Source organism: Morus notabilis, unplaced genomic scaffold (genome assembly GCF_000414095.1).
Source record: "Morus notabilis unplaced genomic scaffold, ASM41409v2 Scaffold702, whole genome shotgun sequence".
Classification (NCBI taxonomy): Eukaryota; Viridiplantae; Streptophyta; class Magnoliopsida; order Rosales; family Moraceae; genus Morus; species Morus notabilis.
Window position 1 is genome coordinate 254,466 of NW_010365327.1, and position 23,612 is coordinate 278,077.

Sequence of the window (23,612 nt, forward strand, 5' to 3'; positions counted from 1 at the left end):
TCTTCCTCGCATGTAAATTAACGTTCATTTAATATATTATTACATGTTTTTAAAAATTAAACCACCAAACACAGTTTCAGTTTTTTTTTAAACTGAAATCAATCTCTGAATAAAACTACCAAACGCATTTTCAGAAATGATTCCAAAATAAAAATAAAAATAAAAATATTTTTATTTTTATATAAAAAATAAAAACATTTTGAAACTAATTCCAAACGCATCCAATAATTCAGTCACCCATTTGTTTTAAGAGAACGGTTGGAAATTCCCAAAAGACAATTTTTTTTCTCCTAAACTAAAAGAAATTAATTAAAATTTAATTAAAAAAAGAAGGAGAAAAAAGAATGGATAATTGTGATGATTGCTTAGATACAGCTAGCTTAGCTAAATCTAGGGCAAAAATATTTTTTTTTTTTGTCCTAGATTTTGGTAAAGATTTCCCTTTTTTTTTTCCTTCCCTTCTCTTATTGCTTCTGACAGCCATCCCTATAGGACATTACCCCACACCTCTCAAACTTTCTGTCCATCTCTTCTCACACATGAAAAAAAGAGCAAAAAAAAAAGGAAAAATAAATAAAAAAGTGACAGCCCGCAATAATTACCACTGTATTAATTGACGGTAGACCAAACCAAACCCAAACGAAGACCCAATAAAACCTCTCCACCGAAAATCCCTCTGTCTCTCTCTCTCTCTCTCTCTCTCTCCTCTTTCACTTTCTCTCTCTTTCACTTTCACACTTTCTCTCACTACACACACTCTCTCTTTCTCTCTCTACTCAGCTGCGCAAGCAAAGCTTTTATTTATTTTTATTTTTATTTTTATTTTTTCATTTTTGTTCTTGTTCTGTGCATAGTCAAATCCGAAGCCGCGAGGAAGAGAGAGAGAGCTTCGAAGCAAAAAATGGCCGCCACTTCCAGCTCTCAGTGAGGGCCCAAGCTTTCTTTTTTCGCTCATTATCTAGTTTTGGGGAGGAGCAAGTACTGTTTCTTGTGTACGGCACGCGCTTGGAAATATCTGAGATCTGTGGATTCTAGGGTTTTCTGGTACGAAGCTTCGGTTGTTTGAGCTCTGAAATTGGGGTTTTCTTGTTCCCGAGAAGGTTTTGCTGCTCTTCCATGGCGGTTCGTGTTGGGGTTAGGGTTGGGACGAAGATCTGGCTCGTATGAAGGTGAGAGGGTGGTTTGTGTTCTGTATTGGGACTGGTTTTGGATGATATTTCGCGACGGTGGAGTTGATATTTCTGGTTCTGAGCCTGGGGGGGTGGGGGGGTGGGCTTGCTTTTTCGTGACATTTTCATGGTGTACGGACCAGAAGTTGTTGATGAGAAAATGGGTCTTATATCTTTGATGAATAAGAAGAGGAGAGCGACAGAGAACTAGTATTGGAAATTCTTCTGTTTGAAGCTCTTGCTTCGGTGAAACTATTTTTTTGCTGGTTTTTCTTTGTTCTTTTTTCTTGCTTTTCGTTGTGAAAGAATGAGGCTCTCTTCTTCTTCTTCGTCGTCGGGGTTTAATCATCAGGCTCAGGATGGTAAGCTGTTTTGTTATTTACTTTGCTTTGTTTATTTTCGGAGCGTTTTAACTGTGGGTTTCTTTGCATTTCATGGTTGACTCTAAAGTCTGGAGTTGACTAGCTAGTCATACTTTGTTTGACTTGTTAATTGTGTGCGCGTTAAACTGGAGAGCATTGAATTGACATTATATTAGCGCTCTTTTTAATATTGAGTTATTCAGTTTATTTCTGTTTGAAGAGCTAATATATGGTAGTTGAAAGGGATGTTTTAGGCAATTGTTGTCGGCAGGCATTAGCATGTGTATTGTTTAAGGCTAAGTTTGGCGTGATTGACCCACATTATATATTATCAAATTCTCTCTTCTGTGCTTATTGTTATTTTAGTTGGTGACGTGTTGTATTAGAATGGATGATTATGCTTGAGAGTGTTGAATATGCAAGAGAAATAATTAGTGAAGTTAACTTTACTATCGTTTAATTGTTATCGTTGTTGCTTGAACCGTGAATTTATCTGTTAAATTGTACTTTGTCACCTGCATTTTGGCAATGACTTGTATCGCCGATTGTTATTGTTGAAAGAGAATTTAGTGATATGGAAATCGTTCATGTCATGCATATTAATGAGTGTGGGAAATGTGCGCAGGGGAGAAGAAATGTTTGAATTCAGAGCTATGGCACGCATGTGCAGGTCCTCTGGTGTCTCTGCCTCCCGTGGGAAGTCGCGTAGTCTACTTCCCCCAGGGTCATAGTGAGCAGGTTGATAGAATTGGATTTTTATGTCATATATTTTTGAAGCCTGTTTACAAAACATTTTTCTGTTAACACTTAACAATTGATAGTTGCTCCTTCTGTTGTTGAGTGGTTCTACTTCTACAATGTTATCATATATTCTGAGTGAATGGCTTTTTGTTGTCTAGATCCTAGGAGCAGTTTTAGCCTTCATGCAGAATGCATGAACTATGTTATGATCTTTATGGAAATATACTTAGTTCCCATTAGTAGGTGTAGTTTTAAAAGTAAACTGTTAGGTGCTCTAGGATATAGATCGTTAGATATTAAGCTCTATGATGAATAGGTTTTTTTGAAGGAGAATTTATAAGAAATTTTTTGCTTCTTTTATAAGTTGCTTATTTGAAACCACTTTTACGTGGTATTACTCAGGTGCTCAATGAGGCCTGATACCCTAGGTTATTAACAAAAAAAAAAAAATTACGTGGTTATACTCAAAATAGATGTATGTAACAATTTTTCTTAAAACTCTCAAAGTTGATTCTTTTGGTGGCATCTAGAATGTTTTAGACGACAAATCTTCTTGCTTGGTGGCTTGTATAGTTTAGAGTAACATGATTTTTCCTTTGGTTTCTATTATGTTCTCTTAACCTTATTCCTCTCTATTTTCTGTAATTCCTATTAATCCTCAAAGTTTTCCCACACAGGTTGCTGCTTCAACTAACAAGGAAGTGGATGCCCATATACCCAATTACCCCAACTTGCCCCCACAACTAATTTGTCAGCTTCACAATGTGACCATGCATGTAAGTGAAATTGTTTTTGCATCTGGTCCTGAACATTTCTTTGCGCTGCTTCTGTGACCTTTTCTATTGTGATGAACAGGCAGACGTGGAGACAGATGAAGTATATGCTCAAATGACCCTACAACCACTGAGTCCGGTACTCATCTCCTTGTTCGGGGTTGTTTATTTTATTGCTTTTTATTTCTTTACATATTTACATATGTTTCTTCTGCAGCAAGAGCAAAAGGATGTGTACCTGCTACCTGCAGAATTGGGTACTCCTAGCAAGCAACCAACCAATTACTTCTGTAAGACATTGACTGCAAGTGATACTAGCACTCATGGAGGGTTCTCTGTTCCCCGCCGTGCAGCTGAAAAAGTCTTTCCTCCTCTTGTAAGTATCATTTGTTTATTGGCTATTTCTCTTTAAATATTCCTGTGTCCTACAAACTTTATCAATCATTCTGCTCTGAGTTGTTCTGCAGGATTACTCACAGCAGCCCCCAGCTCAAGAACTAATTGCAAGGGATCTTCATGATAATGAATGGAAATTTAGACATATATTTCGAGGTGAAGTTAACCAAATTTATTCAAAACTCCATTGTTTTAGTTGCCAGCGTTTATGATTCTTTATAGTAATTTAAATATCTTTGAAAATTTTTGCAAACTCCTACTTTTGATGGTAGAAGGGTAACCCGATCAGCCACTGCTATTATGGTATGTTTACCTACACGTAATCGGAATGAGCATGAATCGGAGTGGGCAGGATTCAGAATGGGTAGGATTCGGAATGAGGAATCGGAGTCAGAATAAGCTGTTTACTTAGTGATAGGATTCAGAATTGGAGTCATTCTAAATCTCATTCATACGTTTACTTACAGCCATAATCGGAATGAAAAAGTGTAAAAGTACTAATAAACCCTTTAAATCAATTTGATATTTTCAAATTAAAAAATATAGTGTACTTATTATATTAAAATTAATCATAATTAAAATATTTTGTGTAATAATTGGGTACTAAAATAATAAATATATGTTGCACTTATTATTTTTTAAATTTTATTTTTAATTGTGTATTTATAAGTAAAATAAGGGTATAATAGTAAATTAATATTAATATTAGGAATGAGAGTCTCAATCCTAAGGGGGGCATGGGAGTGCCAATCCCATTCCTCAATCTCAATTTTGAGTGAGGCCCACCAATCTCACTCCCATTCCAGGATAAAAAAGAACAAGTAAACATGGGATTGACTCTCATTCCCTACTCCCATTCTTCAATCCTGATAAGTAAACATGCCATTATTATGATTGTGTCTCAATACATATGTTCTAGTTTGAATTTACAAAATTCTAGAAGGTACTGTTTATGTTGGATTCTACCTTAATACTTTGATCCTCAATCCTCATTATTACTGTCACTGCTTATGGTTTGTGTCTTGTGGAACTTTGCTTGCTAGTCTTCTATAGCAATTATCCTCAATGAGAGCTATCTTGCATAGCTGCTATTATATGATTATTTCAATACATATGTTATAGTTTGAATTTACAAATTTTACAAGCCATTGTTTTCACTGGATCCTACCTTAATTCTTTGATCCCCATCACTATTATATGCTTATTGTATGTGTCCTCTGGAGGTGATCTACTATGCTTGTATAGTAATTATCCTGAATAGGTCAGTCTTACCGGAATCACAATTACATTTTCAGTATAAACGCCTTACTGTAATATTGTCAACAAGGGAGTATGCTGCTTTTGTGAAGGAGACAGACCAAAGAAAGCAGCAGTGAACCCTGTACTGCGAAGCCCCAACACCCCCAACCCCACACCCACTCACCCACTTTTTCTGTTGCTCATGTCTGTTATCTATTTGGGAGTGTAGCTCATTTATAAGTCATGGAAGTCGATAGTGGATGACTTAATGTGGCAGGAAACATTGATGCCTGAAAGCTCAATTTTTTGCTTTCTATTCTCATGTTTTGATGACCTAAATGGATGAGAAAATTTACATCAGTTGCTTCCAAAAAAAAGTACGGATAGAAAATATATTGAAAGGAGGGAATAAGCAAGAGGAAAAACCAGATGGCATAGTTAACGCTAGTCAAACTTCATCTAGTAATCAGGTTTTGCTTTAATTTCTTTCACCTAGGAGAGGATACAAGTGCAGGTCTCTAATTGGCCAATATTACTCAAGAATTGTAACATAATCATAAGTGAGAAATCTATTGTAGCTCATCTGGATTATCTTAAGACTTATTCACACCTCACGGATACATGTGTTCTAGTCCCATATAATTGAGGTTCTTAATTTATTGGTATAATTGATAGCTCTATTCATATCTTTTATTTGGTGGATGACGTCTTCTAAGCTAATTTATGTTTCTTTCCAAAAACAAGTGCACATATGCTATATCTGACATTCCAGCTTGTAATTTTCTTTTTTACTGTTTAAATGAGCAGGTCAGCCCAAAAGGCATCTTCTTACAACAGGTTGGAGTGTGTTTGTTAGTGCGAAGAGACTTGTTGCTGGTGACTCGGTTCTTTTTATCTGGTTCGAATTTGGATATTCCTATTAGTTTGTTCCTCATGTCATGGATGTTTTTGCAAATCTTTAATTTAATATATATATGGTAGATAAACGTGAATCAACATATCTAGAATTATTATCTATAGTTTTCTAATTTATGAATCTATGCTGGTTGTCAAATCTATGCTGTGAATGAGCCATATAGAACAGTATAACTGAGTTTAAGTTGCAAGTATTTTGCGAGGTACAGAGAATGTGGCTTAATTTTATTTGAGATAAAGTATACTCTTCGTTATGCTCAGTTACTCTAGCATCTACATCATGTGTTTGGGTGGTGCGGCTGATTTTGGCCAGCATAGACCGTTGGTTGTCTTCCGTTTTTTGATTGTAAAGAATGGGTGAGATATGAAAGTTGTCTGTTAATAAAATTATTCCTCTAAATGCTTGTATTCAATCAGGAATGAAAAGAATCAGCTGCTATTGGGTATCCGGCGAGCGAATCGTCCTCAGACTGTCATGCCCTCATCAGTTTTGTCAAGTGACAGCATGCACATCGGTCTTCTTGCTGCCGCTGCTCATGCAGCTGCCACAAATAGCCGATTTACTATTTTCTATAATCCAAGGTGAGTAATATCCCTGCGCTGCAGGTTGAAAATTTTTTATATGTGTATTTTATATAAATTTCTCCCGTTTCAGGGCTAGTCCCTCGGAATTTGTCATACCTCTGGCAAAATATGTCAAAGCTGTCTATCATACACGGGTTTCTGTGGGCATGCGATTCAGGATGCTATTTGAGACTGAAGAGTCAAGTGTTCGTAGGTAGGTGTTGAATCTCTTCATAGACTACTGCTTATGATCACATATTTCTATTGGAAATTCAATCAAATTTGACCCAATAAATCAAACTTAGTTGTATGAGATTTAATACTATCTCGCTTCTTTTGAGATGATTTAAGAGTATAGTGTATACTATCTTTTCATTGGTCTTTCCTGTTAATTTACTGGTTTGCTGCTTGGTGGTTGTGTTTCTTTATTTTGGTGTCTTGAGGTAGGTATAGTATATCCTGTCATGGTGTGTGCAATTGCAAGTTTCTTTATTGTTATTTATTGGTCATGCCTATTGTCTGTTTATCACAGTAAGGTGAAAAACACCTGTTATATACCTCCGTAATCAATTAGGGTGACTCTTTTCCACAGTGAGATCACTGATTGGCTAATTTCATCAGTCATTCCACTGGTTGATGATAGATCTTAATATAACCAAACTGTGCTTTACGTTATTCTACATATTATCAATCTTATAGTGCTTAACGCAAAACAAAAACTGATTCATATTGAACGTACCAAAAGTGATAGATCAGTTATATCACACTTTCAAGCACAGACGTTTCCTGAAGTACAAATTTTCCATTTCACGTCTTTTCTAGTCAGGCTTCATTTTCTTCCCGTGCTTTCTTCTGGCTATATTCTTGTGTTAACTTTTATAGGTATTGTACTGTCCCGATTGATACTTTTTACTTGCTCTGGTATTTTCAAGTTGTATTTCAATACCTAGAGTTTATAAATTAAGAATATTTAGCAGTTAATATTCTCTCTTTTAGATGTTCATAGTCTGACACTTGTATGCAAATTCAACTGTAAGATACTTTGCTTACTGTGTTATGTATTTGGCCAGATACATGGGCACAATCACTGGTATTAGTGACTTAGATCCTGTTCGCTGGCCAAACTCACACTGGCGCTCTGTCAAGGTTTGCAAAATCACTTGATCATTCGTGATTAAATACTTCCATACGCACAAGTTTTAGTTCAATCTTCATAAAAACTATGGTTCATTAATTGTTTTGTATAAATGCAGGTTGGTTGGGATGAATCCACTGCAGGGGAGAGACAGCCAAGAGTCTCTTTATGGGAGATTGAGCCTCTAACAACATTTCCAATGTATCCGTCTCCATTTCCCCTTAGGCTCAAGCGGCCATGGCCATCAGGCCTACCCTCTTTCCACGGTATGAATTATTTCTTGAGGTTAGAAAAGAAGGCTTTCTTGACCATTGGTTAAATTCATTTGTTTTTATTTGTTTCTTTTAATATTTGAGTCAGCACTTAAAGACGGTGACATGAGCATTAACTCTCCACTAATGTGGCTCCAAGGAGGGATTGGAGATCAGGGGCTTCAATCATTGAACTTTCAGGGGCTTGGGCTTGCACCCTGGATGCAACCACGGCTTGATGCTTCCATGGCAGGTGTACAACCAGATGTCTACCAAGCAATGGCAGCTGCTGCACTTCAAGAGATGAGGACAGTGGATCCTTCAAAATCAACACCACAATCTCTTCTGCCATTTCAACAATCTCAAAATGTTTCCAATGGACCTGCAGCTTTGCTTCAGAGGCAACTGTTATCGCAGTCGCAACCTCAAAGTAGTTTCCTTCAGAGCTTTCAAGAAAACCAGGCTCCAGCTCAGGCCCAGCTTATGCAACAACAGTTGCAACGGTACCACCCATATAATGATCATCGGCAGCAACAACATCAACAACTACAGCAGCAGCAGCAGCAGCAACAGCCTCAGCAACAGCTTCAACCTTCACAGCAGTTGCATCAGTTGTCTGTTCAGCAGCAGATTCCAAATGTCATGTCTGCTCTACCTAATTTTTCCTCTGGAACTCAATCCCAATCACCATCTCTACAGGCCATCCCTTCACAGTGCCAGCAGCCAACCTTTCCTGATCCGGTTGGAAATCCCATATCTTCATCTGATGTTTCCCAAATCCATAGCATATTAGGTTCGTTATCCCAGAATGGCGGATCCCAGTTACTTAACTTGAGTGGTTCCAACTCTGTAATTGCTTCTTCGTCCTTGTTAGCCAAACAAATCGCAGTTGAACCACAAATTCCTTCTGGGACTGCTCAGAGTGTACTGCCCCAGGTGGAACAGTTAGCACCACCACAGTCAAATGTTTCTGATCTCACTTCTTTGCCTCCATTTCCTGGGAGGGAGTACTCTGCATACCAAGGTGCTACTGATCCACAAAGCAATCTTTTGTTTGGGGTTAACATTGATTCTTCATCTCTCATGATGCAGAATGGGATGTCCACCCTGAGAAATATGGGCAGTGAAAATGATTCACTTTCGATGCCATTTGGTTCGTCAAATTATTCAAGTGCCACGGGCACTGATTTTCCCCTTAATTCGGACATGACTACCTCAAGTTGTGTTGATGAATCGGGTTTCTTGCAGTCTTCCGAAAATGGGGACCAAGTTAATCCACCAACAAGAACCTTTGTGAAGGTAACACAATTGCCTCTTATTTTAACAGTTTAATTATATAAAAAGCAGTTGAATTTTTTGGATCTGTTTGTCTGGGGTCAGTATCTTATTTGAATTTCCTATCTTCAACAGTAATTTTTGCTTGCAGATTTTCCGGCACTCTTCTTTTTGATGTTGCTCACAGTTTGTGTGTTGCCTATTAAAATACTATATTTCTGTCAGGTTCATAAATCGGGGTCCTTTGGGAGGTCACTGGATATTTCGAAGTTCAGCAGCTATGATGAACTGCGCAGTGAGCTCGCACGCATGTTTGGCCTTGAAGGCCAACTGGAGGACCCTCAGAGATCAGGCTGGCAGCTTGTATTTGTCGACCGGGAGAATGATGTTCTTCTCCTTGGTGATGACCCTTGGCAGTAAGTCCCCTATTATATTTATATTCTAGCGTACACTTTGCATATGCAATTTTGATACCTCGAATCTGTAGATCATCAAATATTTGCTACTGGCAAGTTGAATTTCGATACTGTTTGCTGACTGATTTATCTGTTTGTCTCCACTCTTCCGTGCACACACACACAGATTGTAGGATTGCTGTCTGAGGACGTTGTTAGTCTCTCCTTTTTCATACCATTGACATTAATTGGATTAAACTTGTAGATATAAGGCTCCATTGATTGATTTTAAATATCTGAAAAATTATAGGGCCGATTGTAGGTCTAGCCTTAATAGTAATGTCAAATGCTTGGAGGTGAGCATTTCAAAGGCGGGTTTTGATAAGATTGGATGTGTGGTGTAATTCTTGCAATGATTGGGTGCCTGTATGTTGGAGAACATCTTGATATAGGTTCGTATGTAGGAGCTCCTCTATAGTGACAACTAAATAGGTTTTGCATTCTCCATTTTAATGGAAATTCTTGGGAAATACATATATTTAAGAGCACAAGATCTTATATTGATATCAGCCTTGCACAGGCTGGATTTGCTGTTATCCATTTGTAGGATTTGCTTAATGGAAAATGTCAGAAATGACGGGGAACATTGTTTCTGTAGAAGCGAGAAACGTTCTAGAGCATTAGTAAAAGCTGTTAAATTATCCTATTACATCAGTGTTATTATATTCAGGAAGTTGTCTTTAAGAAGGTAAAGAACGTTGAAAACCTGATATGTTCTTACCAAGTGCAAGTAGAAAAATGAAAAGTACACTAGAGTGATATTGGGTTCCTAAATGATGGGGCAAGAATTTACCTCACATGAAACCAGATGTCTTGTGAATCATAATCTTTTACCTCATAACTCATATCGTACCTTCTTTGTTTGCTTGACGTTTGTGGTCTGCCAGGGTGCATGTAAAGTGATTTGACCTTTTAAACGGGCATTTCCCCCCACAACCAAAAGAAAAAAAAAAAAATACCTTTAAAAGGGACAGTCAATTTGTTGGATGGCAACATTCAATACAAGGTGGACGTCAAGAGTCCAACACAATGATTAATATAAGATCAATAAATGTGGATGTTTATTCCTCCGTAATGTTAGTGTGCTTTCAGTGTCGGAAGCCACATGGATTGATTGCTATGCCACCTGCATTTATAATATAATCAATGACTTGTAAATGATTGTTCCAGTTACAACTAAATATTAAATAATACGCGCCACATTCACCTAAGAGCTTAGAAATTTGAGTTTCATCAAGTAATATATGATTGAACATGTTTTACCCTTAATGTGTCTTCTTTGTTCAGATTACTTACAAATTTGACGAGGATTCTTTTGTATACCACACATTCTTGCATGTGCAGATGTTTAATTATTATTATTTTTCACAGGGAGTTTGTAAACAATGTGTGGTATATCAAGATACTGTCTCCACTTGAGGTGCAGCAAATGGGCAAAGAAGGCCTTAGTCCTGCTAGTTCTGTCCCAAGTCACAAGCTTTCCAACAGCAATAACGCTTGTGATGACTACATCAGCCGACAGGACATGAGAAACTCAAGCAATGGGATTCCCTCGATGGGCGACCTCGACTACTAAAGGCAAAGTCTCCAATACTTGGATACTCGGAAAGCCGGTTGCTGTTAAGTGTTATTAACTATTCTAGTACCTTTTTTTATGTACGGTTAAGAGCATTCTTTTACCCTTTTGTGGCCAGTAAAGACGTAGTGCTTGGCAAAGTCTACTTTAATTTGCATGTCAGCTTATTACTGTATATTATAATAGGATACCTGGTTTCACAAACTACTATTATAGCCCTTAGAACAACAACACGTATCCCTCAAGAGAATGATCTTGATGGCAATTTGTTTGCTATCTTGTCATGTAATTTATAAGAGGAATATTTTAATATTTTCGATTTTATTGAACTCTGAACTTTTATGATGTTAACTTATGGATTATCCATCGTTATTTGCGTACCAAGTCTAATCTTTTCCGCCAGAATTATTTTAGACTAAGGTTTTGATCATTTCACTAATTTGAGTTTTCAATTCTAATTTTGTCACCGTTAAAAATTCTCATAAAAAGTCGCATTTAATTTTTTTGATATAGCGAAAAGCTCTTTTAAAAGTGATACATATATATACATGTATTTAAAGTTGTTATTTTTATTATTATTATTTTTTTAACTCGATTGGGAATTTGAACTCTAAACTTAAATCATTGGAAGGCATGGGTGAATTTATTATTAGGCTGGCTTATAATCATTCCAAGTGATATTCCAGGTTATTCCAGTTGACCAGTCAATGTAGCTAGCTATTCACCCACATTGAGATCAACTGTTTTTGTCACATTTTTTCGGTTCTCGTTTACGTTAAGTGTCTGCTCCAAATTACTTCTTGCATAGTTTCTCCATTTATTTATTTATTTGCTGAAAGTTTTTCGTTCTCTCTCTCTCTTCTCCCTTATGCCTGTAATCGTGGGACTCGGATTGCTGAATATCATGCACGTGAAGCTTGCTAATTTCTTAGCTTATGTCCATGTACTCTGTTTATAATAGAATCTTTATCAACCTTTTTTTAATTGATTGTTCACGGGTAGTTGATAGATAAATAAATTAGTTCCGTGTTGAATGGAACTAAAATATGCTTTGCTCGTGTAAGATCCAAGTTCTTGACTCGAGAAGGAAATTGTACATAAAACAGTGGAGTGACCAAACTATATATATATATGGCCTAGATCTCTGGTTTGTACGAGAAAGATTCTTCTTAAAATCAGTTGATCAAATATTCAGATCCAGCCCGACGGTGGGAATAGCAAGTGCATGGCTGCAAAGGTGCTGCAAAGGTAATGAGCCAAAAACCAGAGTATACTATAACTGAAACAAGTGCTGTAGTGCACTGTTAAAATGACGACCCACTATTCAAAAAATTGATGCAAGAGTTGACCTAACGTGCCAACTGGCTGCACGAAATATATATATATATATATATCTATACATTTATATTCATATGTAAATATATATTTATAGATGAATGTACGTTGCCTGCATTAGTAATAATCAAGAGTTTTCTTAACGATAACTACAAATGTTCTGATTTGAGTTTCATTTTGGGAAAAAAAAAAAGTAGGATGGTCAAAGTGATTATTGTGATGTTCATACCTTAAGAATTACAAGAGTTTTATTTCACCAATTCGAGTTTTCAGTTTTAGGTTTCTACAGTAAAAAACTCTCAGAAAATGTCACATTTAATTTTTTCTATTACAGTAAAAAACTCTCAGAAAATGTCACATCTTAGCTCGAGTTGAAAACTCGAATCTGCGAAGTGAACGAGTACATAACCCAAAGGGGTAGCTCAGATTGCATTCTTAGGTTAACCCAAAGGGATACCCATTGGTTAATAAAAAAAAAAAAGGTACTATTTCAGATTGCATTCTTAGGTTAAGATTAAAAATAAAACAGCCCAGGAATCAGAGAAAAATTATCCAATTATTTAATTTGAACAAATAAATTGCTGCAACTGTTGCCACTTATTGCTGATCTCACTTGATGTTGAAGCTTGGTTTAAAATAAACTTAAATTAGTTTAGATATAATCGCCATGTGATGGAAACGTTTTGGAATCACCAGTCTTTCTTGATATATATCTTCGTACCGTATAATTGGACATGTTTAACTACAACTTAACATCATAGTGGATAAAACTGATGAGATGTGGTGTAATATCATATTCACTTTAATTTTCTCATTTAATAATTTTTAATCAGGGAATTAGCATGTACTAATTAAACACCACTGTTCCCCAAAGGTTTTTACTTCATTCGTAAGGCTTGGTTGAAAAGTAAGACAATCATATCAAAAAGGTTAAAAACCCAAGTTTTATGGTAAACTAAGATGCGTACCTTCCATCATTATTTTTGCATATATATATATATATATAGGTGTATGTAATATTTGAAGTTCATATATATATATATAAATATATATTTATATTTGTCAAAGCAGAGAGAGAGAGAGAAAATGGATTTAGAGAGAAGAGCATGGTTGAGGTATATGTAATATTTGAAGTTCATATATATATATATATATATATTTATATTTGTCAAAGCAGAGAGAGAGAGAAGAAAATGGATTTAGAGAGAAGAGCATGGTTGAGGGGAATATGGGAAACATTAAAGGAAATTCTTCTTCAGAAAATATTAACATATCATCTTCGTTCTTCTCCTCTTGTTCTTCCAAGCCATTTGGAGGGTCTCAATGTTATTGTCACAGGAGCCACTAGTGGTATTGGTCTCCACACAGCCAGGTTCTCTCTCTCTATATCATCTCTTAATTAATATTTCTTCAAATTTCTCACTTCAACAAAAACTTGCAAAACCTTTATATCATAGTTTTATTTTTTATTTTTTATTTTTTATTACACATAAATTTAGATTACGAAATGGATTCTCACGAAATTTTAAATTATGTTGGTGCAATGAACAGAGAACTTGCGATGGCCGGAGCCCATGTTGTGATGGCTTGTAGAAACGTAAATGCAGCTAACGAAATTGCTCAGCAATGGAGACAAGATGCGTATCATGGAAGAGCCTTGAATGTTAAGGTAACTATAATACATGAAAAAAAAGGATCTTAAGTTTCTTATTTCTTGTATTTTTGTTTTTGTTGGTTTTTCCCCTAGTTTTGATCCCAAAAGTTATTCCGCCGGTAATAAAACTTGTTGTTGCTTTCTTGTTCTTATTAGAACATAGTTTTTTCTTCAGTATTATTATTTGTTAGAAAACTTTTTTAATTTTTCCTCTTCCAATTAAGGAGGGATGAGGTATGGCTGCCCTGCTTACTAATTGACTTGTTTTATTATGACACGGGAGCTGTTTTATTATTTTCTTTTCTTGCGAAGACTTCTGATGATGATTTAGTCCATTATGGTTTCCTTTTATTATTATTATTATTATTAGTTATTATACATAAAAATTTGAGGCATCCACAAAATCCAAACTGTTACAAACAAAGATGTTACAGGAGTAGCACATAATAATAATTAATTATAGATAATATTTTTCTTGTGGCTCCTAATATTACATCATATGTACATGCTATAAAGTGTCTTTACTTTCTTTGTTTTTGTTTTTTATTAAGTGTTTTTACTTAACTACTTGCTAGAAGCGTGCAAGAAAAAAAAACTTACTTGTCTCTTCAGACCCAAATGGAGTCAATAGTCATGCAACCTTTTTTTTCATAGTTGAACCCAAGGCACCAGAAAATTTTTTTTTTTCATAATCAACTATAATAAATATACTGTGCCATTTATTGAATATTTTAAAAAATTGATGATGCCAAGAAAGATTTTAAGTTCATATGAATAATATTTATCTGTTTTGTTGACAAAGACATTACAAAAAACATTATATACAGGTGATGGAACTGGATTTGCTCTCTCTTAGCTCTGTCCGGCAATTTGCAGTGGAGTGGGATCAACATTTAAAGTCTCTCCATATTCTAATCAATAATGCTGGAATCTTGCGTATGGGAGGTACCTTATTTTCCTTTTCATCTTTCAAATTTCCCCCTTTTTTTTTATCCTTTTTTAATTTTTTTGCCCGACGCGAGAACAGGAAAATCAAAATATTGGCCTAAAGCATATTATTGACGTAAAAGGAGGGATTTAAGCTTATTTGCTATTGCTTAGAAATCCTAAAACTTCATGAACAATCCATTAGACAAATTGAGTTCAATTGGGTCCTGTCCCATGTAGGGTATAGGATTCGACTCTTATACGTTGTATCCCCTTAATTTGACATGATATTATTGAGGACGTGAAAAGGAACACAATAAAGAAAAAAAAAAAGAGATAAATACCCTTTAAAATATGCAAGTCTTAAATTTTTATCCCTTACACTTAATAGCTCAATTTAATCAAGTTTAGAAGAGAAAATTACAAATTTTACCTCATTAAATATAACTTACTAAAAGTATCATTTTTGAAAAATTCTACCCCTTTACTAGTTCTAGTCTAAAAAGTACAAATATGTGGGCTAATATTAAGGAATAGAAATAAAAAAGACTCAATTTCAAGGGGTATTTTTAAAAATTTTCCGGACTCAGTCCCGCGTGAAAATTAGACAAATAGTGAGAGGAATACTATTTTTAAAGGATTGAAATTGGAATACACGGTTGAATTACTAGACTAAAGTAGTATTCGGCTTAATTTATACAATCATTAATATGGTGTATTTATCTTCCTAATTAATTGTTAAAAATCATTGTTTTTCCTGAAGAATGCCTTCGTTCATTGCGATTCGTGTAAACTTTCTATTCAAAATTTTGAAAGTAACATACATGAATATTGTACTAGATCACATTAATTAAATAATTCAACATTTCAAGGATTAGGATAATTGAAATGGTTGGTACATGTGGAATTTGTTGTTTTCTCAAATGATTTTTCAAATCCATTTAATTATGTCAATCCAAAATATATATGTCCAAAACTTAACCTACCTGAAAAAAAAAAAAGAAGAAAAATCCTTTTTGTGGAACTGACAATAATTAAGCTGCAGAGAGACAAGAATGTTCAAAAGATGGAGTTGAGCAGCATTTGCAAGTGAATCATGTAGCACCGGCGTTACTCACGCTCTTGCTCCTACCTTCTATGCTCAAAGCCACTACTTGGCGTGTTGTCAATGTCAACTCTGTGGTATGTTATTTTTGTTTTTCTCAAAATTACTAATGCTTCTATTCTTTCCTCTATATAAATTAGGGATAATTGCCGAAATTTACCTCTAATCTCACTTTGATCCACGTTTTAAATGTAATCTCAATCTATAGGTTTGCTTTAGTTTAAGCTCTTCTTCCGGTTAGATGTTGACGTAAAATACTAACAAGACATCATCTATATTTCTTCACCTTTTAGACAAATGAAATGCTTAAAATTGGAACAAACTGATAGAATGTATTCAAATTAAAATAAAAATTAGTGAAAGGTTCCAGAACCATTTATGAGAATTAACTTTTTTACTACAGTAAAAAGCTCTCAGATAAAATCACATCTCAACTCGAATTCTAAACTCGAATCAGCGAAGTGAACGGGGCCTTAACCTTTCTATCATGTGTTTTTACCTAAAAAAGTATTACATTTTATGCCATGTGACACAACAATACTTAAGAGTAAAAAGTTTTAAATACCCTCAAATGAATTAGAATTTTTTTTCTCTCTCTCCTTCTCTCCCTCTCTTTTTCTTTCTCTCTCCTCTCTCTTCCGCAGCCCCCTCCCTCTGATTTTCTCTCTCTCACTCTCTCCCTCCCTCCCCATCAGCCCCCACCGTCGGGATCTCTCTCTTCCTCACTTTGCTCTCTCTCTCACTCCCACTCCCGTGCCCCCGTGCCGCCACTGCCGGCCCACACTGACACCAATGGCGATGCCACTCCCTGCCGATGTAGCTACACACTCACAGATTTTCAATCTCTTTTAGGCCTTCAATCGGGCTTTTCTGTGATTACAAGATGTAGCCTAAAAGAGATTGAAAATCTGACTAACTGGAAAAACTCAGCTAAAAAAAGCAAGATGTTTATTAGTTTTGTTCGTTGCTTTTCGTTATATATATATATATATATAAAATATATTTTTTCTAAATGTGTACGAGTATAGACACATCATTGGGGGATGGTGGAATTGAGATCTTGGAAGAGCAGAATCGAAGAACATAAATATAGTGGATTGAAGGCGTATGGATCGAGCAAACTAGTGCATGTATGTACTTAAGAAAAATGATTCTATTTATTCAACTGACCAAACGGTGTCTTTATTACCACTGCCTTCTGACTCTCTCTCTCTCTCTCTCTCTCTCTCTATATATATATATATATATATGTATATACATACACACTTTTCATGTGTAATTCAGCTCATGTTTCTCAAGGCCCTAGCTAGCAATCTTTTAGACCAAGGTTGTAACTCAGTTCAATGTGTCGCAGTTCATCCCGGGGTTGTTACAACAAACTTGGTAACCTATGATAATCCATACCAATAACTATTATTTTGATTAACTTTTTTCTTTTTCTGCCCTTTTCTTTGTTTATTAATAATTCTCTTATATGGTGTAACGTTTTTATATAAACGACGAATTAGGTTCCTGGCGTCCAGAAAAAAACATTTTGGAGGTTTGAACCATCTGAAGGTACAATTAATTAAACGCAGTAGTTGTACTAAACAATACCATTGTCAAGTATATCATACACTAGTAATTATTTGAGCAAAAAAATTGTCAGAAAAAAAATTACTACGTCAATTTCATATACTTTTTTTTTTTTTAAAATTTGAAATGGTGTCAATTTGACATTATAATGATTTATACTGTTTCTTTGCAAATTTTTGAAGGGGCAAGAAGTGTGCTCTACTGCGCTACAAGTAATCAGGTGGTAGACAAAATGGTTAAGGGTTTTGCATACTACTCTAGCAACTGCAAGCCGGCGAAAGTGTCACCCCAAGCTGCAAAAATGGAGGCTTGTCTGGACGTGTGGGAGGCGACATTGAGTACTTTAGATTTGGACATTAATTATCTCAGATTCAAGTTAAACCCATCGTGTATTAGGGATTAATACAAACAAGTTCTTGTTAAATATCGTAAGGAATCAGAGATAACTTTTTTACTTTATGTAACGGTTTCAATATAAACAATTTTTTTATTATCAAAACACCATGCACGTTATAATGTGACTAGTTAATTAACCGGCCAAGCTATGACATCACAGGAGAAACAACTATACGCTTTTGTAATAAAGAACAAGTATACCAACACAGGAGAACAAGTATACAAACATTTACAGTAGTAGAATCATCTAGCTAGGTCTTTTTATTTTGTCATCATTAATTTCAGTGAAAAGTAACGGTCGTATCATGCCAAAGAACTTCTTGATGAATACCATGAACTTTGCAAGACAAACAAGTAAAACAAATTGTGAGGGAAACTCCGATTCTTTAGTCCGCAACTAATTAGTTAATGAAGTTAATGAACTTCATTGACAAGCCAAATTTTGATAAGGTACACACCCCTTGTCTAATGTGTGTATGTATATATATAAATTTGTTTTCAATGGTTACGTTTCCATCCGTAGTTACTATTAAATATAAAAATTTGATGACGTTGTGTGATAAGAATTCAGTTTCATTAATTGTCATTAATTTTTTTGATCAACTATCTAATTTATTACAACTATCGGATTAATATCTTATGACTAAAATAACAATGCCCATGGATGGGTAAATATTCTAATAACCATTAAACAACACCCATATATATATATATTATACGGATGAATTTTTAATGGTTACGTTTCAATTGGTGGTTACTACTAAATATGAATATTTGATGACGTGATGTGATAAGAATCTAATCTCATTAATTATCATAATTTTTATGATCAATTATCTAATTTATTACAACTATGGGATACGACTAAAACATTAATACTCATTAATAAATATATATTTATTTATATATATATTTGATTTTAATAGTTACTCTAATATTTATAAAAAAATAATAATTAAAAACTGGTGTATATATTTAAAAAGAATTACATTTCAAAAACCATTCTTAAAATATAAATTTGACTACAAAAAGCATTTTAGAAGAAATTAGAGAAAAAATGGAAAGGAAAGAAAGGAAAGAGTTCAAGACTTCAACTAAAAAAACAAATAAAAGGGGAGAAAAAGCAAAGAAAGCAGCGATTTTAGAGTATCTCCAAGATAATGTAAATATCTACATCCGTACCAAAATTTAACATTCGGGTAAGAACTAAGAAGGCCACCTTTAGCATCAAATATAATATATATGAAATTTTAGTATTTCATTATTTATTGATTAATGTAATTGACGTTTTCACTTAATAATTACAATAATCTTTTTCAAACACTTTTGAGTGTATATTTTTCATTTTATATGTTATGTACGAATTAAGTTTATGAAAAAAGTTGATGCAGCATTTTAAAATAGCATTATACCTTATATGACAAAAAAGAACAACATATATAAAATGATACTTTTGTATTATTGTGCCAAATATAGATAACATTGCCATTAGCTTTTTTTTTTTTTTCTTAGAATACGTATTAGTATTTTTTTTTGTTTGTTAAATGTATACAATCTTATACTGTTGTTATTAAAGGGAAGTCTATTTGCATCAATCACCGATAATGTGAGAACCATTACAGATAGTCCAGACCTTTATTTTTATTTATGTATTTAGTAAGAGGCACATTTTGGCTAAACATAAGAGGTATTTTGTACATTTCCTTATAGATTATATTGAGGGTAATTTACGTATTTTAACAATGTCAAAGTGTGTAATTTTCAATAACAAAATAGATAAACGTAGTATTTTGAAAAAAACATTATGGCTAGTTTAGGTATTTCAAAAAATAAAAGGGATAAAAATAAAAAAATAATATTTTGAGTAAATACCTGAGGTGTTTTGAGTATATTCCCTAGGGTAATTTACGTATTTTAACAATTTGATTGGTCAAAGTGTGTAATTTTCAATAACAAAATAGATAAACGTAGTATTTTGAAAAAACATTATGGCTAGTTTAGGTATTTCAAAAATAAAAGGGATAAAAATAAAAAAAATAATATTTTGAGTAAATACCTGAGGTGTTTTGAGTATATTCCCTTAAAATAAGTACAGAAAGCAAAGAATTTTCACGTCATCTGTTTTGAAAAATTTTGCTAGAAGTTGTTTGCATTATATTCTAATCTTCGATATTACAATTTGGTTTATTTTGAGTGTGGGACAGATAATACCATTTACATCAATGATCGAATACCACATTACTTTTAGCTAGGAAAAAAGAGGGAAAGAAAAGAATTACTTATCACAACATATCCAGGTGATCATGAGAATCAAACTTACTGTTAGATATCTGTCATCTGAAAGAGTACCAATTATATTTTGGCATGCATATGCACGCGTGTAGAACCAACAAGAGGGATCACCTTCCAAAATAGCTAACTAAACTACAATATTCCATCGTGATAAGTAGAAAGAATAACTTAATTAAAGACTAAGGACCAACATATCTATATGTGATTCGAAAGAGTTACAAGAAATGTTCAATTTGTTAAGTGTTACTTGAAGGACAATAGTGGTAGTTCTTGCAGTAAGAAAGCACGAATAGCAGTATCATCCAACGCGGACTCTGTTGAAGGGAAGACAGTATCAAAGTGCTCGATTAACTAACGAGACGTTCTAATGTATTCATCTTCATCATAATTTCGTTGAGCTTCGAAAGTAGCTGATCTTTTTGACTTCTGGATGATCCCCTCTAACTCCATTGCCACTTCGTTCATCGTAGGTCGATTTCTTCCATTCAAATTCAAACATCGCTCTGCAATTTTGGCAACTATTATGATCTCTTCTTTTGGAGCGTCTTCAAGAACTTGAGCATCAGAAATGTTGAATAGAACGTCTTCCTCCATTTCCATAATGAAATATGAAGCTAAATTTCTTCCTTCTTCTGACCTTGTTTGAGATATTGCTTTTTGTCTGATCAACAACTCAACAAGAACCACCCCAAAGCTGTAAACATCACTTTCTCTGTGAATTGACTTGATTGGAAATATTCTGGATCCAAGTAACCAAATGTTCCGCATACTTGAGTGGTTAGGTGAGTTTGATCTAAGGTAATGGTTCTTGATGTCCCAAAATCTGCAACTTTTGCTCTATATTTTTCGTCAAGGAGTATGTTTGTAGACTTGATGTCTCAGTGATAAACGGGAAAAGATATTTCTGAATGCAGGTAAGAGACAGCGCCTGCGACCTATATTGCAATTTGTAATCGCATTTTCCATGAAAAAGGAAAGTCCTCTTTCTGGTCGTGAATATATTGATATAGGGCCCCATTTGGTATGAATTCATAAACTAGCATAGGAACTTCTGTCTCAAGACAACATCCAAACAATTTAACTACATTCCTATGATTGATTTGCAAGCATCATTTTCAACATTGTTACCATTTTTCTTGTTTCATTTTTATTTTGAGTTATTTCTACAATTTTAGAATTAGTTTAGTTTCTTTTTTCCTAGTTTCCAGTATTAGTTTGAGTTCGTTTACTTTATTTGTATTTTCAATTGCCTATTTAAAGGCTTCCCCAATATCATTATTTTTAGTTTTTGATGATTAATAAAAATATATTCTTTGAGAGTTCTCTCAACATATCTATTCTAATATTCTCAGTATTTTGATTGTGATTGATGCTTATTTTCCTAACATTTGCGAGCGAATCAACAGGTTAATATAAAGCTTATTTTTTGATATTCTAATTGAATCAACAGAACTTTTGATATTTTAGAGTTTGTTATTTCTGTACAACTGTCATTTAGTTTTACTTAGCTGTAATTATTTTGTTAGTTTGTTAGCTGTAATGCTGTAGTATATATATGTATGTACAGCGTATTGAGAAAGATTGAATAAGAAAATTCAATTTTTTCTCTCTTCCATTTTTTGTCTATTTTCATAATATGGTATTAGAGCAATCTTTTGCTGCTCAATCTCTTCATCAATCGCTAGATCTTCTTCGATTCTTTTCTTGATTCATCTCGAATCTTTGGTTCTTTGATTCCTTCCAAGCAGATTGTTGATCTTCGTTTTTCATCCTAATTTCTGTAGAAACTCTAAAATCAGGTGGTTCCATTGCGTCAATCGATAAATCTGCCATTGATGATCCTCAAAGTCCTTAAAAACTCTACCATTCAGACAGTCTTGGTCTGGTTCTTGTTTCTCACCTACTGACAGGAGATAACTACGCCTCCTGGAGTAGAGCCTTGACAATTGCCCTTTCACAAAGAACAAGTTAAGGTTTATTGATGGTTCCATCACCAAACCAGAAGGTACTGATTTGAATCTCCTTAGTTCATGGATTAGAAACAACAATATGGTGATTTCTTGGATTCTAAACTCTGTGTCTAAAGAGATATTTACTAGCATTATTTTTTCAGAGTCTGCTTTTGAAATTTGGATTGATCTTAAAGATCGATTTCAACAGAGCAATGGACCTAGAATTTTTCTTAGCATTATTTTTTCAGAGTCTGCTTTTAAAATTTAGATTGATCTTAAAGATCGATTTCAACAGAGCAATGGACCTAGAATTTTTCAATTACATCGAGAATTGGTGAATTATAACTAAGACCAAAACTATGTCAGTGTGTATTTTACAAAACTTAAAACTTCATGAGAAGAACTGAATAATTTCAAGACAGTTTGTACTTGTGGAAAATATACTTGCAGTGGAGTTAAGGAATTTAACTCTTATTATCAGATGGAATACATTATGTCATTCCTCATGGGGCTGAATGATTCTTTTGTTCAAGTTAGAGGTCAATTGCTTTTTTGTACCCTCTCCCACCTATCAACAAGGTTTTCTCCTTGATTACTCAAGAAGAGCGCCAGAGAACAGTTGGTCAATTACATCCAGGCACTAGTTCTGCTAACAAAATGGCATTTGCCGTTAAAAATAAAAACTCAAAAGGATCTGGGAATCATACTGATATTCATTAGCTTGGAAGTGTTAAAGGCCAGAAGAAAGACAGACCTTTTTGCACTCATTGTAACTATCATGGCTACACTGTTGAAAAGTGCTACAAGTTACATGGATATCCACTTGGCTTCAAGCAAAGACAAAAATATCAGTCCAAGAACCAGACTATTGCAGTCAATCAGGTTTCTAATGAGTCTAGTCTGCCTGAACACAACAACAAGGATGTTGGAGGTACTAATTCTTTCTTCCAGTCTCGACAAGAATCAATAGTTGGGAATGATGTCCTAGAAGCATGTGATATAATAAGATATTTATTAATTATTTAATAAAAGAGTTTATTCAACATTTTATGTGCATATATTTATGAATATTTTATGAATATCAAATGAAAATTCTATGATTATGTATGTGACCTTAAACATTGTATATACGTGCTATATGCGAAAGGATAACGTTTAAGGATAATTATAAAAAATGATGTTTGTAATGAATTTAATTAAAGTTCAGAATCTTTAATTAAAACATTATCAATACATGTCATTCTCATTTAGAATGAAATGGTGTTATCTGCACTGTTAATATGACGAGATATTGAATGAGTGTATTACGCATAATGAAATTTTTGATAATTTTCATTAAGTATAGAAATTCTAATTGAGTCTACTGATGGTCATATATAGAATGATATTAATCCTGAGTTCTTAGCAGACTCCTATTTATGGATTTATGTCTTTTAATTTACTTGGTACGGATTCTAAAACCATGAATCCAATTCTTTGTATTTTGGAGACATGATGAAGTAGGTAGCTGAGAATGTTATTATAC

At 34.2% G+C, this 23,612-nt stretch overlaps 2 protein-coding genes and 1 pseudogene across 2 annotated transcripts; 2 read left to right on the forward strand and 1 right to left on the reverse strand.

Annotated features, from left to right (window-relative positions):
* The first annotated feature begins 1,283 nt into the window (after positions 1–1,283).
* On the forward strand, positions 1,284–11,202 carry LOC21395908 (auxin response factor 6). The gene is made up of 14 exons (XM_024172067.1): positions 1,284–1,531; positions 2,157–2,269; positions 2,950–3,048; positions 3,128–3,184; positions 3,263–3,421; positions 3,513–3,597; positions 5,488–5,578; positions 6,013–6,177; positions 6,251–6,373; positions 7,230–7,305; positions 7,413–7,560; positions 7,655–8,844; positions 9,046–9,236; positions 10,647–11,202. The coding sequence occupies exons 1-14, from the start codon at positions 1,477–1,479 to the stop codon at positions 10,849–10,851; spliced, it is 2,757 nt and encodes a 918-aa protein (XP_024027835.1). The 5' UTR covers positions 1,284–1,476; the 3' UTR covers positions 10,852–11,202.
* Positions 11,203–13,379: 2,177 nt separating this feature from the next.
* Positions 13,380–17,850, forward strand: LOC21395909 (dehydrogenase/reductase SDR family member FEY). Its single transcript, XM_024172055.1, has 8 exons — positions 13,380–13,558; positions 13,738–13,855; positions 14,668–14,785; positions 15,813–15,949; positions 16,901–17,002; positions 17,157–17,255; positions 17,381–17,429; positions 17,630–17,850. The coding sequence occupies exons 1-8, from the start codon at positions 13,380–13,382 to the stop codon at positions 17,848–17,850; spliced, it is 1,023 nt and encodes a 340-aa protein (XP_024027823.1).
* A 2,636-nt stretch (positions 17,851–20,486) lies between these two features.
* On the reverse strand, positions 20,487–21,232 carry LOC21395910 (annotated as a pseudogene).
* Between the last annotated feature and the right edge of the window lie 2,380 nt (positions 21,233–23,612).